This window comes from Rosa rugosa, chromosome 6 (assembly GCF_958449725.1).
Source record: "Rosa rugosa chromosome 6, drRosRugo1.1, whole genome shotgun sequence".
NCBI lineage: Eukaryota > Viridiplantae > Streptophyta > Magnoliopsida > Rosales > Rosaceae > Rosa > Rosa rugosa.
In genome coordinates, this window is record NC_084825.1 from 45,224,384 (window position 1) to 45,236,907 (window position 12,524).

General features: G+C 38.1%; 2 protein-coding genes across 3 annotated transcripts; both read left to right on the plus strand.

Annotated features, from left to right (window-relative positions):
* Positions 1–2,160: 2,160 nt before the first annotated feature.
* LOC133713640 (CASP-like protein 4D1) lies at positions 2,161–4,242 on the plus strand. 2 transcript variants are annotated; one of them, XM_062139675.1, is made up of 4 exons: positions 2,161–2,401; positions 2,817–2,937; positions 3,121–3,224; positions 3,420–4,242. In XM_062139675.1, exons 1-4 carry the CDS (start codon positions 2,190–2,192, stop codon positions 3,439–3,441), a joined length of 459 nt encoding a protein of 152 aa, XP_061995659.1. In that variant the 5' UTR covers positions 2,161–2,189; the 3' UTR covers positions 3,442–4,242. The 2 variants fall into 2 exon arrangements, with proteins under 2 accessions (XP_061995659.1, XP_061995658.1); XM_062139674.1 differs by having other exon boundaries at positions 3,121–4,239.
* Positions 4,243–5,313: 1,071 nt separating this feature from the next.
* LOC133718224 (CASP-like protein 4D1) lies at positions 5,314–6,702 on the plus strand. The gene is made up of 3 exons (XM_062145046.1): positions 5,314–5,643; positions 6,193–6,316; positions 6,428–6,702. The coding sequence occupies exons 1-3, from the start codon at positions 5,468–5,470 to the stop codon at positions 6,647–6,649; spliced, it is 522 nt and encodes a 173-aa protein (XP_062001030.1). The 5' UTR covers positions 5,314–5,467; the 3' UTR covers positions 6,650–6,702.
* The last annotated feature ends 5,822 nt before the right edge of the window (positions 6,703–12,524 follow it).

A 12,524-nucleotide genomic window follows, 5' to 3' on the forward strand; every position in this document is an offset into this window, starting at 1 on the left:
ATCGAAACTTCTCCAATTTTCACCAAAAACATATCTATAAATTCTACAATTCCCAATTAAATTATCTTGTCAAAAATAGCAAGTTAGAATCTGCCCTACACGCCTCCACACGCCCCCAACAGTGGGTCGGCCAACTCCGATCCGGGACACAAAATTTCATCAACATGATCAACTCAACATTTTCAACATCTTTCACAACTACAACAATGTCAAAAACATATCTTGGTTGGCCGGAATTTAAGCAAAACCGCAAGAACACCAATATGAACAGTGAAATCTTCAAATCGTCGATTTTCCTTCCACACCTCAAATTGGGTTATGAAACTTGGAGGGATTCATCATTGGAGGATGGGCTTTCCAGAATGACCGGAATTGTCGAAGATGGTGGCCGAAATCGAGAGAAATTGCCGGAAATGTCAAACTGCTACAGTGGAGGTATTTGGCTTCAATCTCTCTTCTCCGGTTAAATCGCCGTGAACTACCACCTCCGGCGTGTGTAGCAGGAGGAAGCGGTTCCAAAATGGCCAGTGGCACGCCATTAGGTGGTCGGACGCCGGAGTTATGCCGGAAAAACCAAAGAATCCGAAGAGAGAGAGAGAGAGAGAGAGAGAGAGAGAGAGAGAGAGAGAGAGAGAGAGAGAGAGAGAGAGAATTAACCGGAAGGGCGGGTTTCCAGAAATGAAAACATACCACAGTAGCTTTCCTTTTTTATACAAAATTACCATGAACAGTAAGTTTATTTTTTTGGCTATAACTTTCGCATACAAACTCCGATTTAAGTGTACCACATGTCCACGGACTCGGTTTAACGTCCTCTACGATTTTCATGAAGAAAATTTTCCCAAAAACTGGCCCGAATAAAGAGTCAACTTTTTGGTCCACTAAAAGTATCGAACAAAGTAAAAGTGAGTGAAATTGTCGTTTACTGCCTAAATAACCAAGAAACCGATAAATTTAGGTTCGGGACGTAACAGTGGCTACTTTGCACAAAGAGGAGAAGGGTCTAGGCTTGTGTTGGGTCTAGGGTTTCAGCCCTTTTTTGGGCTTTGGGCTTATATTTAGTTGGATTTTTTTCTTCTTACTTTAACTCCTTTTGTTTTGGGAGCCCTAGCTTAATAGCTAGTCTATTTTCAATCATTCTCTTTTTGTTAGAGAGCTATGCACTTTGTTGTACTTTTAGCGAATCTTTTCGAGTAGTACCGAAAGAAGATTCATACTATTTTGATGTATTTAATGTCAAATGAGTGCCCTAGTTTCTACGTACCACTATGGGTAATAGCACATCTTCTTGCCTAGCCCTAATTGGTAGCAGAAGGGTATGTAATAGTCATTAATTATGGCTTGTGATCAATATATTGACTTCTGCCTTGATTCAAAAAAACGGTAACTGAGTCCGATCCTAAAAGTATTGGTAATTGCATTATTATATACATATACAGAAAAACACCCTAGCTAGACATCAATTCAAGTTCCAAAAGTAATTGGATCAAAAACTGAAGATTAAGCAATATTCCCCCGTTAAAAAACAGCGTGAGTCCATTTCATTAAGAATTAAAATTCCTCTGATCTCCAAATGTAACATCAATTGCTTTGAAAAAGCTGTCGTAAGCTAGAAGACTTACATACGAAGTATTTATAGTTATTTCAAATTCAACGTTTTGGCATCTTTGGATCCTTCAACCAAGATTTCGATCGTTATAATTTATGCTTCTCACTACGCAAACGTAATGCATCTCATATACCCTTCGCACCGATCAGTAGCTGCCGCCATGTCAATTTTATCGTATACGTAACACACTTTCGATAAATAATTACATAACTAAGTCGACTCCACCATACATAGCCAAAGCTTAAGCAGAAGTCAACCAGAAAAAACTAACCTAGTTAATCCAGGAAGACCCTTACTTTTCGATTGTCTTTTCTGCTACCAGGTTGCTATTTGGAATGGCCGGCGATTTGTTCTACGTACGAAAAAGAAATGAACTTAAAAAGTGGCAAAATTAGTAGTGTTAGATCATTATCTTTGGTTGTCATTATGTGTTTGTTTTCCTTGGTTTTGCCAAATGAGAAAAAACAATTTCACGCATAGATAGCCTCAATAAACCTGGCTATAAAAGGAGAGCAGATCTATCAGTAGCAACATATGCTGTAATACTGATACCTGTGTTTAATTAGATAGCAAACTAAGTATGGATCAGCATATGTATTCAGAAAAGCCAGCAGTGTTTACCCCCAGATTTCTAAAGATTTCTGCTATTGGGCTGAGGATCCTCACCACCATTTTCCTCTTTCTGTCACTCATCATCCTCATCACCAAAGTTACTACAGACGTGGTGGAAGTTACTGCAGACGGGGAGGCCAAGGATGACACACTTCACTTTTATGACCTTGTTGGATACCGGTACGCCTTTAATTAGTATAATTTCTAGTACGTGTCACTTTATTCCAGATTTCCAGTGTCCAGTCGTGTGCTGAAGCAAGAGTTTAGAGTTTATATTTCCTACCAAGTGCGTTATCAATTGTTAGTAGAGTCAAATCAATATACACCCTATAAAGAGTACGAGACTAGCTTTACACCAATTCTTAATTGGTTTTGAGTTGAATGCTCTAGTTCCAAGTTCCAACACAGTATTAGAACATGTACTCGACTCACTCCTTGGCGTTAAGTGAGAATTTCAGATGCGACTTGGCAACTGCATGCTCTAAAATCCCATTTTTCAACGTCCTGAAATGGTTTTTTTATTTTTTATTTTTATATATATATATTTTTAATTCACACTTGGTTTAATTTGTTTGTTCTCCTAATACAATTGCAGATACATGACTGCCACAATTATTCTTGGATGTGCATATTCAATCTGGCAAACCGTGACAACAGTTATCCGCCTCAAGAAAGGATATGAGGCGAACCTTGTACTTGAATACTATGGGGATAAGGTACACATATAATGCGCATGCATACACAAGTAGTTACTTCTAGCTAGTAAGCAGAGATTTCAGGTTTAATTCCTACCAGTGACTATACTGTGACAATCATCAATAGCTTAGTCAGTATATGTGTGCGTGTGTTTTTTCTTTTCTCTTCGAATGAATAATAACGAGTGAAGATGATTTGGGCAGGTTATGTCGATAGCATTAGCCACAGGATCGGTTGCAGGATTTATTATGACTGGAGAATTACAAAGAGTAATAGTTAGCAAAGGACATGGTGATTACATCCACAGGTATTTCAAAATGGGATATGCAGCAGATGGTTTCGTCTTCCTTGGATTCATTTGCGCTCTTATATTATCGGAACTCTCTTCATATGCACTCCCTAAGAGATTTTAGATTTCAGATGCACCAGGACCAACATCAGTATCATTATCAGTTGCTGTTAATTGAATTCATGTTTTACCTTTTATCTTCTATGGTTTCAGGGCCCTGGTTAAGGTTTGTTGATAAGGTGCGATTATTTTATCATTTAAGGCTACTGGTGTAAGTTGCTAATTAAACAAAACATAATATTCCATTGAGAAAGGGGTGGAAGAAATTTGGCTTCTTGGTGTCATATATATACTTTTCAATTAAGTAACAAAATCTCACTAGCTAGCTAGCTAGCCAGTATCTTTTTTCTTTTTCTTTTCTTTTTTTTTAAAAAAATTATTTTGCCAAAAAAAAAAAAATCTTTCCTTCAAATTACTCACTAGCTACCTTATATTTTGATATAGCAAAGCCCTAAAATGGGTAAAATGTACCGGGACATATTATGCGTTTGATCAGTGATCACAATTTGAACAGATGCATCTTTAAGAAATATGGAAAAAATGTACCAATTACAAGTACTAGTTAGGAACTAGGAAGTACAAATTCTGTTTTCCCTTAGAAGAGAAGTAATGCTGGTCACTATTTTCAGTGAAAAACCTCACATATTATCAAAGTTTTATTTTGTATCTCTCTTAGTACACCGAAGGTCAAGGCCCAAGGGCACCGGTCAGGCCCGAGTTGGAGATAGTTCAGAAATAAAATGAATTGAATCTTGAACGAGGCCAACCTATAACGAAGTGCTTATGCTTATAGAGGGCCCTTCCACTAAGGGATCCATTTTTTTGGCTATTTTAAGGGATCCTTTATGGGACTCACTATTCAATCGCATTTCGGCATCTCGACTGTTCAGTTTTTAGGTCCTAATGTATAGATTACTTCTGCAATTTTTCAGCCAAGTTGATAATTAATTGTTAACGTATCGAACTAGATTAAATTAGTGGATGAATCAAATCTGTCCAACCTGAACCGTTCATGTTTATAATTGTAAATCGCAGTTATGAATACCTTAATGATTATCAATTTGGCTAAAAATTTACAGAGGTTATCTACTCATATAGACCTAAAATCTGAACGGTTGAGAAGTATACATATGATCGAAAAATGGATCTAATAAGCTTTCCCTTAAAATGGCTGAAAAAAAGGATCCCTTATGTATATATATATATATATATCTGTGTGTGTGTGTGTGTGTGGAAAAGGTCCTACAAAAATGGTCACTACAGAATGATCCGAAATCATGGGTACCTAACATTTGGGTGCCCTGAGGTGGCTGTCTCACTAGGTGCACCAAATCCAGCATTCGAAAGACACAAACTATGCAACTAAAGAGAACTAAAGCAAGCAAAAGCACCTATCATGACACAACGAAAGTCAGGGATGCCTATCATGAAGAATATACGCACATGCACACACAGTGCTTCTCTGCCAAGGACCTTCGCATATATTAAAATATGCAGATTTCCTTAATAGACTCACTTTTTGATCGCATAATCACATCCTAACAGTTCAGTTTTTAAGTCATAATGTATAGATCACTTCTGTAAATTTTCAGCCAAATTAATGATTGTTTAAGAATAAGATTTTGGAGATCATTCAATCTCTAATTGTTGCCTGAGAAAATGCATGCAGTAGCAGAAAAAGAAGGAGAAAAAAACCTCTGTGGGGGAAGAAGAGAGAGAAAGAAGGAAGAGAAACAATAAAAAATAAAAGATAGAAGGAGTTCAAGCTGTCAAATTTGACAGAGGAAGGCTCTATGTCAACTCCACCTGTATATGACATATGTGTTTGATAAGAGTTTGGACAGTCAATTATATCTGTTTGTCTTTCACGTGACAAAAGACCACTTCGTTGGAGATGCTAAGAAACACCATCCCTTTATCTTCTCTCTATTTTTCTTTGGCTCCATAAAATTGTTTGTACTATTTCGGGAACGCAATAATCTCATTTTTTTTTTCCTAAAAATAAAAACTAATCCAGAGGCAATTAATGGCACACCCGGAGTCTTCAACCTGTGTTTTAAAATTAGAAATAATGAAGAAGAAGAAGAAGAAGAAAGAAAAACTAGGCCTGCGGAATAGTGCTGTTCCAAAGTCCAGGCCATCAGGACCCGCAGATCGAGGCAGAGGAAATAGTTCGAGTCTGAAGAGAAAGCAGCAGCAAAATGCTTTCCTTCAAAATCACTCGGGTTATTTCTTTGATATTAAGGATCCTGAGCGCCATTGCGCTCTTTACGTCCATGGTCATCCTTGGCATCAATAATCTCGAACTGATTCCTTACAAGAACGGAAAGCTTGGAAAACCCTACACCTCCCACTTTTATGACGAAGTAGGGTTCCGGTATGTATATATCGAATTTCATTTCATTAAGTTGTGAACCGGCCAATTTGATGCGTCTCCTCCCTTTACATAGACACGTAAATTTTTTGAATTTTTCAAAAGTTAAGGGTTGGAAGAAAATCTATTAAGTTTCATATAGATAGATGCTCTTATTTTGCTAGATTCTGAATAATTGTCTCTTTACTCTCATATTGCAATTGAAAAACTTTACGCGTTTCCATAGTTTGATCAAAAGTGAAGATATTGTGCAAAGTAGATTAGTAGACTCCTACTCAGATTGGTGCATAATCTGAATGGGATTGTACCAATCCATATTTTTGTAATCTCGTAATTAAAGAATATGATTGCTGAATTGGATGAGATTATACACCAATTTGAGAGGAATGTAACAATCCCCAGGACAATATTTTGTCTCGATAAATATACGTAAATTCATCTAAAAAGCTAGAAGGTCATCTCTAGATGGTTTATATGACTTGATTAATTATTACATGCCATATAGATATATCAATTGCAGAAACACAGTTTTAACGAATAAATCAATTGCAGATACGTTTTTGCTACGGCTTTTATTGGGACTGCATATTCAATCGGCCAGGGTGTATGTACAATTATCCATATGGCGAAAGGAAATCAAGTAGGGCATGTCACGTTTGATTTCTATGCTGAGGAGGTGATAACTGATAATCATATTTGCTTCCTTCGACATTGTTCAATTTTTATTTCTCGAGTTCGTTTTTCTGAACCCTCCGATTGTTTCCAACGCTCGGATTATGTTGCGCAGGTTATGTCAAATTTTTTAGCTTCAGGAGCTGTCCCAGGATTTATCACGGCTGCACAGTACTTGAAAATGTGGGATGAAATTAATTCGGGAATAGACCATCGCTTTATCAATATGACATATATAGCATCTGGACTTGTCATCTTTGCCTTCCTCAGCAGTTTCGTAATATCAGTCTTCTCTTCATATGCACTCGGTAGAAATGATGATGATGAGCTTTTGTAAACAAAACTACTGATCAGTAAGTTCGGGCCGTTTTTGGCTATTCATTAATGGAAGTCTTGCCTTCTTGTTTTGCCTTTAGTTATAAAGTAAATAACTTCATATTACACAATCATATTATAATAAAACTGATTTTCAAATATAGAACCTGCTAGCTAGATTAGAATTGTCTTTAGTTTAATTACATGAGTACTTGAAGGGGCTGATTTTAGCTTGATATGATGCCACATGCCAACCATTTCCCATAAAGAAGTCGTACATCATAGAGCCTACAAAGACAAGCAATGACAAATAGGGCTGGGACAGGTCGGGTCTCCGACCACCATCTACCGGAACCGGCACCGAACCGATGTACTAAACTTCGGTTCAGTTTGAAGAATATCAGTCTCTAGAACCGAGCAAAACCCGAACCGATAAAAATCGGTTTCATTTCCTCGATTCTTCGGTTCTATTATCTGTTTGAATCAATGAATCCAAATCTTGCTCGATCTCAAATCAATAGCTATGAAGAAGAAGATAAGACTGTAGACCAGTAGCTATGAAGAATAAGAGAACATGGGTTCAAATCCCTTCAATAATAGCTTCAAGTTTTTTCAACATGCAAAGTCACTGAAGAATTGAAGATTCAATACCTGGAAAATGATGGAAGAATTGAGATTGGATTGCAAGGAAAACGAGTTGAGACAGAACAAGGATGAAGAAAAAGTTGAGCTCTCAAAGTCCTTACTTTGAGAGACGAAGAGGAGCAGCAGGTTGAGATTGCAAACATCGTCGAAGACAAAATTTGGCAGAATTACCCCAAAAAATAGGCTACCCTAGGGGTCGTCAAAGGGCTGGGCCAGGCCATCCGTAACAGGATTGGACTGGGCCAGGCTGGGTCTTGCAATATTTTACTAGGGCTGGGTAGGTCAAACCGAAATACCGAATCCGTCCTAAACCCTTATTGAAAATAGGTGGGACGGGCTGGTATCAAAAATATAAAAATTACTATTCAGCCAGGCCTATACCGAATTGAACAAACGGGACGGGTGACGGTATTAAAGTTTTGAATACCGACTGGGCCTGGCCCGTACTGATTTGTGTATGTATGTATGTATGTATGTATGTATGTATATATATATATGTTTTTTTATTCATATCTATAAGATATATTTACAAGTCCTCGTCTTTCTTATCTTCTAATGGGACCTCTGCACCTCCCACTTTCGCAACTGTCTCTCTCTCTCTCTCTCTCTCTCTCTCTCTCTCTCTGTTCACTGCCCTCTCTCTCTCTTCCTAACCCTTTATCCAGCCTCTCTTACCATCGGTACCAACTTTGGAAAATCAAAATCCTGTCCCCACCCGTACCAAAATATATTTTCGGGATCGGGCTCGATATTAGCACAAAATCGGCCCGTGCCCAGCCTAATTTTTACATAATGACGGACCGAGCCGGGCTTCATTAAAAATGTTACGATCCAAGCCACTCCATATAAACAAGGCCTTGCGGGCTTTTTCGAGCCTGCCCGGGTAGCCCTCGCTTATCCGGGTCGGGCCTGTGTTCTCTAGTTCTAAATAATTTAATCTCGTTAATTAGGGTTCTTAAAGTATAGCTTGTAATATTTAATTTTAGGGAAGAACACATGTGTATGTGTGTGCGTGCGCGGGCGCAGGCGCGTGTATATATATATATATGCATTTATTATCTAATATATAATTTTTATATATAGTATATATAATTAACTACACATAGTATAGTATTTAATTTCCGGGCTTACGAGCCGGGCCGCGCTTCAAACCTTTAGACCAAGCCCCATCCTCTACCTACTGGGTCGGGCCTTTTGAGGAATTTTATGTGGGCTGGGATTTTACCCGCCGGGCCTTGCAGGCTAAATGACGAGGCCTAGACTACCCAAGCCTGTGAAAAACAAAGACACACATCTAATAGTCAACAACAACTCAATCTCTATAAGCCTACGTGCCCTCAACAATTCAACTTCCACCAAGTAATAAAAAATAAATCTTAAACACAATATCCAATATTAACCTATTATTACAACTAATTTCGGCATTCAGAGCAATCTAGACCAAGGGCTGAAGTAAAATATAAGTAGGTTAAACATATAACCTACAACGAGGATGGAAGTGGTAGACTCTATGCCTCGACTCCTATGCACGCCCAATCTCAACTAATCTGCAGACTGGGCACGAAAAACTGAAAAAGTTTGGGGAAAAGCATTGAAAACCGTTAGAGTGAGTGGACGAAAAATAAATGATTTTAAGGAAATAAAATAAAATTTAATGCTTTCACAATTTTTATTCTCAAATGAAGCAAAGCATGCGGTAAGTTTTCGTTAAAATACTCTAAACCAGTTTTTAATACTGATATCATAAAACATACTGCAAATCAACTCATTTAAAACTCGATATCTCAAAATCCTTATGAATTCTCACATGATCAAATATCTCAAAATCATTTCAAAACATACTGATTCTCATATGATAAAATATGTGATGACTAGAAGATACTGATTCTCAGAATGTCCATTTACCCAAATTTGAGCTACACTAACCTCATTCACCCTAACATCTTATAAGATTGCCCATTTACCCAACTAATTGCATTTTTTTTTGCCCTAATATCCAATTAAGTTATTTTTTAGTTTATTTTTGGGACAATTTTGACCTCTCTCCCTTTGTCACATAGAGAGAGACTTCGCCGGACTCCCATCCCCTATCGCCAGGATCCAACCATCGGCCGTTGGAATTCGGCAACCGGTGACTAGAGTCCGGCATCCTGTTTTATTGCCCCCAATAAAATTTGTATTGCCCTCCAATAAAAATTTGTTGGGCTTTATTAGGGGAGGATAATAAAAGTCTCCGATGACCTCTTGCGAACTTCAGACAACCTCCTGATCGGTAACCGGAGTCAGGCGTCCTGTTTTATAGCTTCCCAATGATACCCAATAAACATTTTATTGCTCCAATAAAAATTTATTGGGATGTGATAAAAGTCTTTGGCGACCTCTTTGGGAATCTCCAGCCGATGATCGGATTCTAGCAACCGATGACCGGAGTCCGGAGAAAATCTCCAATGATTTTTTAATTATTTAAAGGACAAACTTGTCTTTTTACATTTAAATTATGTAAGTGGGCACACAAATCTTTCAGTGGAGTAAGTGAGCTTTTATTGGGCTCAAAATGGGTAAATGGTCAAGATCTTCTTTCTTTTTTTTTTTTCTTCAAGAAGTACATGGCATGATGTGGAAACGATGCGCTTGCTTGACATGACATGCCGCATTAGATTGAGGTCACAAATTTTAGACATAATTTGAGGCCAACAATCATTTTTATATCTCCCTAGATACAATTACCGTTACGTCCCAAACCCAAATTTTATCGGTTTACTGGTCATCTAGGTGGTAAACGACAATTTCACTCACTTTTTACTTTGTTCGATACGTTTGGTGGACCAAATAGTTGACTTTTTGTTCGGGTCAGTTTTTGAGAAAATTTTGTTCACAAAAGTTGTAGAAGACGTTAAACTGAGTCCGTACATATGTGGTACGCTTAAATCGGAGTTCATACTATGGCCGAAAAACAAAAGTTACTGTTTATGGTAAATGGTTATAAAAAGAAAAAGTTACTGTGGCAGGTTTCCATTTCCGAAAACCCACCCTTGTAAATTTCTCTCTCTCTCTCCTCCCTCCCGCACATTTTCTCTCTCTCTCTCTCACTTCGGGTTTTCTGTTTCCCGGCTTATCTCCACTGTCCTCCTCGACACGCCGGTGATAGTGGGTCACGACAATTTGGGCGGAAAATTTCAAATCAAAGCTAAGAACTTTACTGTTTTAGTTGGAGGTCAACGCCGATTTCTTCCAAATCCGGCCACCTTCCGCGACGAAACTAGTGTTATTAGAAGCGCCTTGAGGCACACTTGAAGCTCTCCAAGCCTCTTAAAGTGATTCGAAGCGTGGAGGAAGAATCAACGATTTGAACTTTCCACTGTTCAAATAGGGTTTTCTCGGTCAACTCCTTTTTCCGGTCAATCAAAGTATTTTCAGACTTTGTTGTAGTTGAGAAAGATTTTGATTGCTGAGATGATCGTGCTAGTAAATTTTTTTGGCCCGGGTTGGAGTTGACCGGCCCACGCGCCACCACTATGGGTGGCGCGTAAGGCCAGTTTTGGCTTTCTGTTTTTAGCTAGTTAAATCTTATACATGTTGTAGAACTTATAAATGTAATTTTGGTGGAAATAGAAGGAGTTTTGTTTCGATTGTGAATTGTCCGGAATTCAGAATTTTGGTTAACGATTTACGAGAATCCAACCGTCAGATTTCTCTCGGTTCTACCCTAGAACCTTTAAATTAATGAATTGATGTTAGTGGTGAAGTTGGATTAAATCCGAAGAGTAATGGAGGTGTTAATTCACGGGAGTGGTGGTTAGAGTCCGTTATATTTTAAGTAAACGTAATTTCTGATGAATAGTTTAGTTGTTTACGATTGGCACTTTGTACAGGATGAGAGGAGACCTCATATGAGGAGAGTGCTGATCGACGACATGATTAGCCGTATACTGTGAGTGGACCTTGTTTTAAATATTATGCATGCAACTGTTCTTTTTAAATGCATGGATTTACTTATCGAGCATGTTTCGAGATTGTGGAGTTTGAGTTATGACACTTACTTTGATGTTGACTTTCGAGAATGGTGTTGCCTTATTTTAATTGATTAAGAATTTACTTTATTTTCGATTTATTTTGTTTATTGAGTTGAGAGTCGCATATTTTGGCGTGTGGGACATGTCGTTAAATTTCATTGATTTATTTCTTGAGATTTTTCCGAGTACGGTTGGGAATCGTACTCGAGGTTTTAATTGCGAGATTTGGGGAAGCTTTATGGATTTATTGATTTACGGATTTTTGAATGTTTCATTCACCATACTTGGGTTGCTCTATTTTCAGTTCTCCTCTTCACGTGAGTTGCAGTCGAGGCTCCTCCTCACTTACTTTGTGTTTGTGGGTTGAAGTCGAGGGTAGAGCCTAGGAGGCTCTGACTCGAGTCTGGGAGACTCCATGTTGTATGGTGATATTATCTTCCCCATACCTTTATGTTCAACCAGCGGGGCTGGTCTTATTTTTGAGTATTTTTTTTTTTTCCTTTTTTTCATTACTTGATTTGAGACTAGTGGGGCCAGTCGGTTTTTCTTGAGTTGAGCTTCAATCAGATTATGTTTGTCTAAATGTTGCATGCATCGAGTTTTTAAAGGAATAAATGTGGGAAAGTATAAAATCCTTTTTCTTTACAATTACTTATTTTTGTCCACTCACGCTAACGTTTTTATATGCTTTCCCCCTGGGCCCTTTGTTTTTAAATGCCTAGTTCACATGTAGCTGTTTGGCTTAGGAGTTGAGGCTTAGCATATTATTGTAAAATATGGGCTGGATTGAGTAGAATTTTCTCTGGACATGGTTGTAAACATCTAATTTTCAGTTGTAGTCTTTTAAATTACCAGTTGGACATGTTTGGTTTTATGATAATCCATTTGGTGGAGTTGTTTGTTTACGGGGAGCAGGGTGGCTCCAGGCGTAGTTGGTGTAAATGTTCTAGAAGTGTGGTTTTACTTCCTTTCACAGGTTTGGGTTGTCCATTTTTAGGGAAAGTGTTCTACCGAATTTTAGGTAGGATGTTTTCAAAAAGTGGGCCCACAAGACCACCTGGGATTTCATGGTGAAATTCCATGGCGGGTCCTGTCAATTACGGTTATAGTTAGGGCTAGTTTCAGCTCGGTAACCGAGTTTTTCAACGTCAGTGGTAGGACTAAATGTTTTTATTGGGATAGGGTTTAATGTTATCAGCTTAATATGTAAGGAATAAAATGTTGTCTGTATGCAATGTA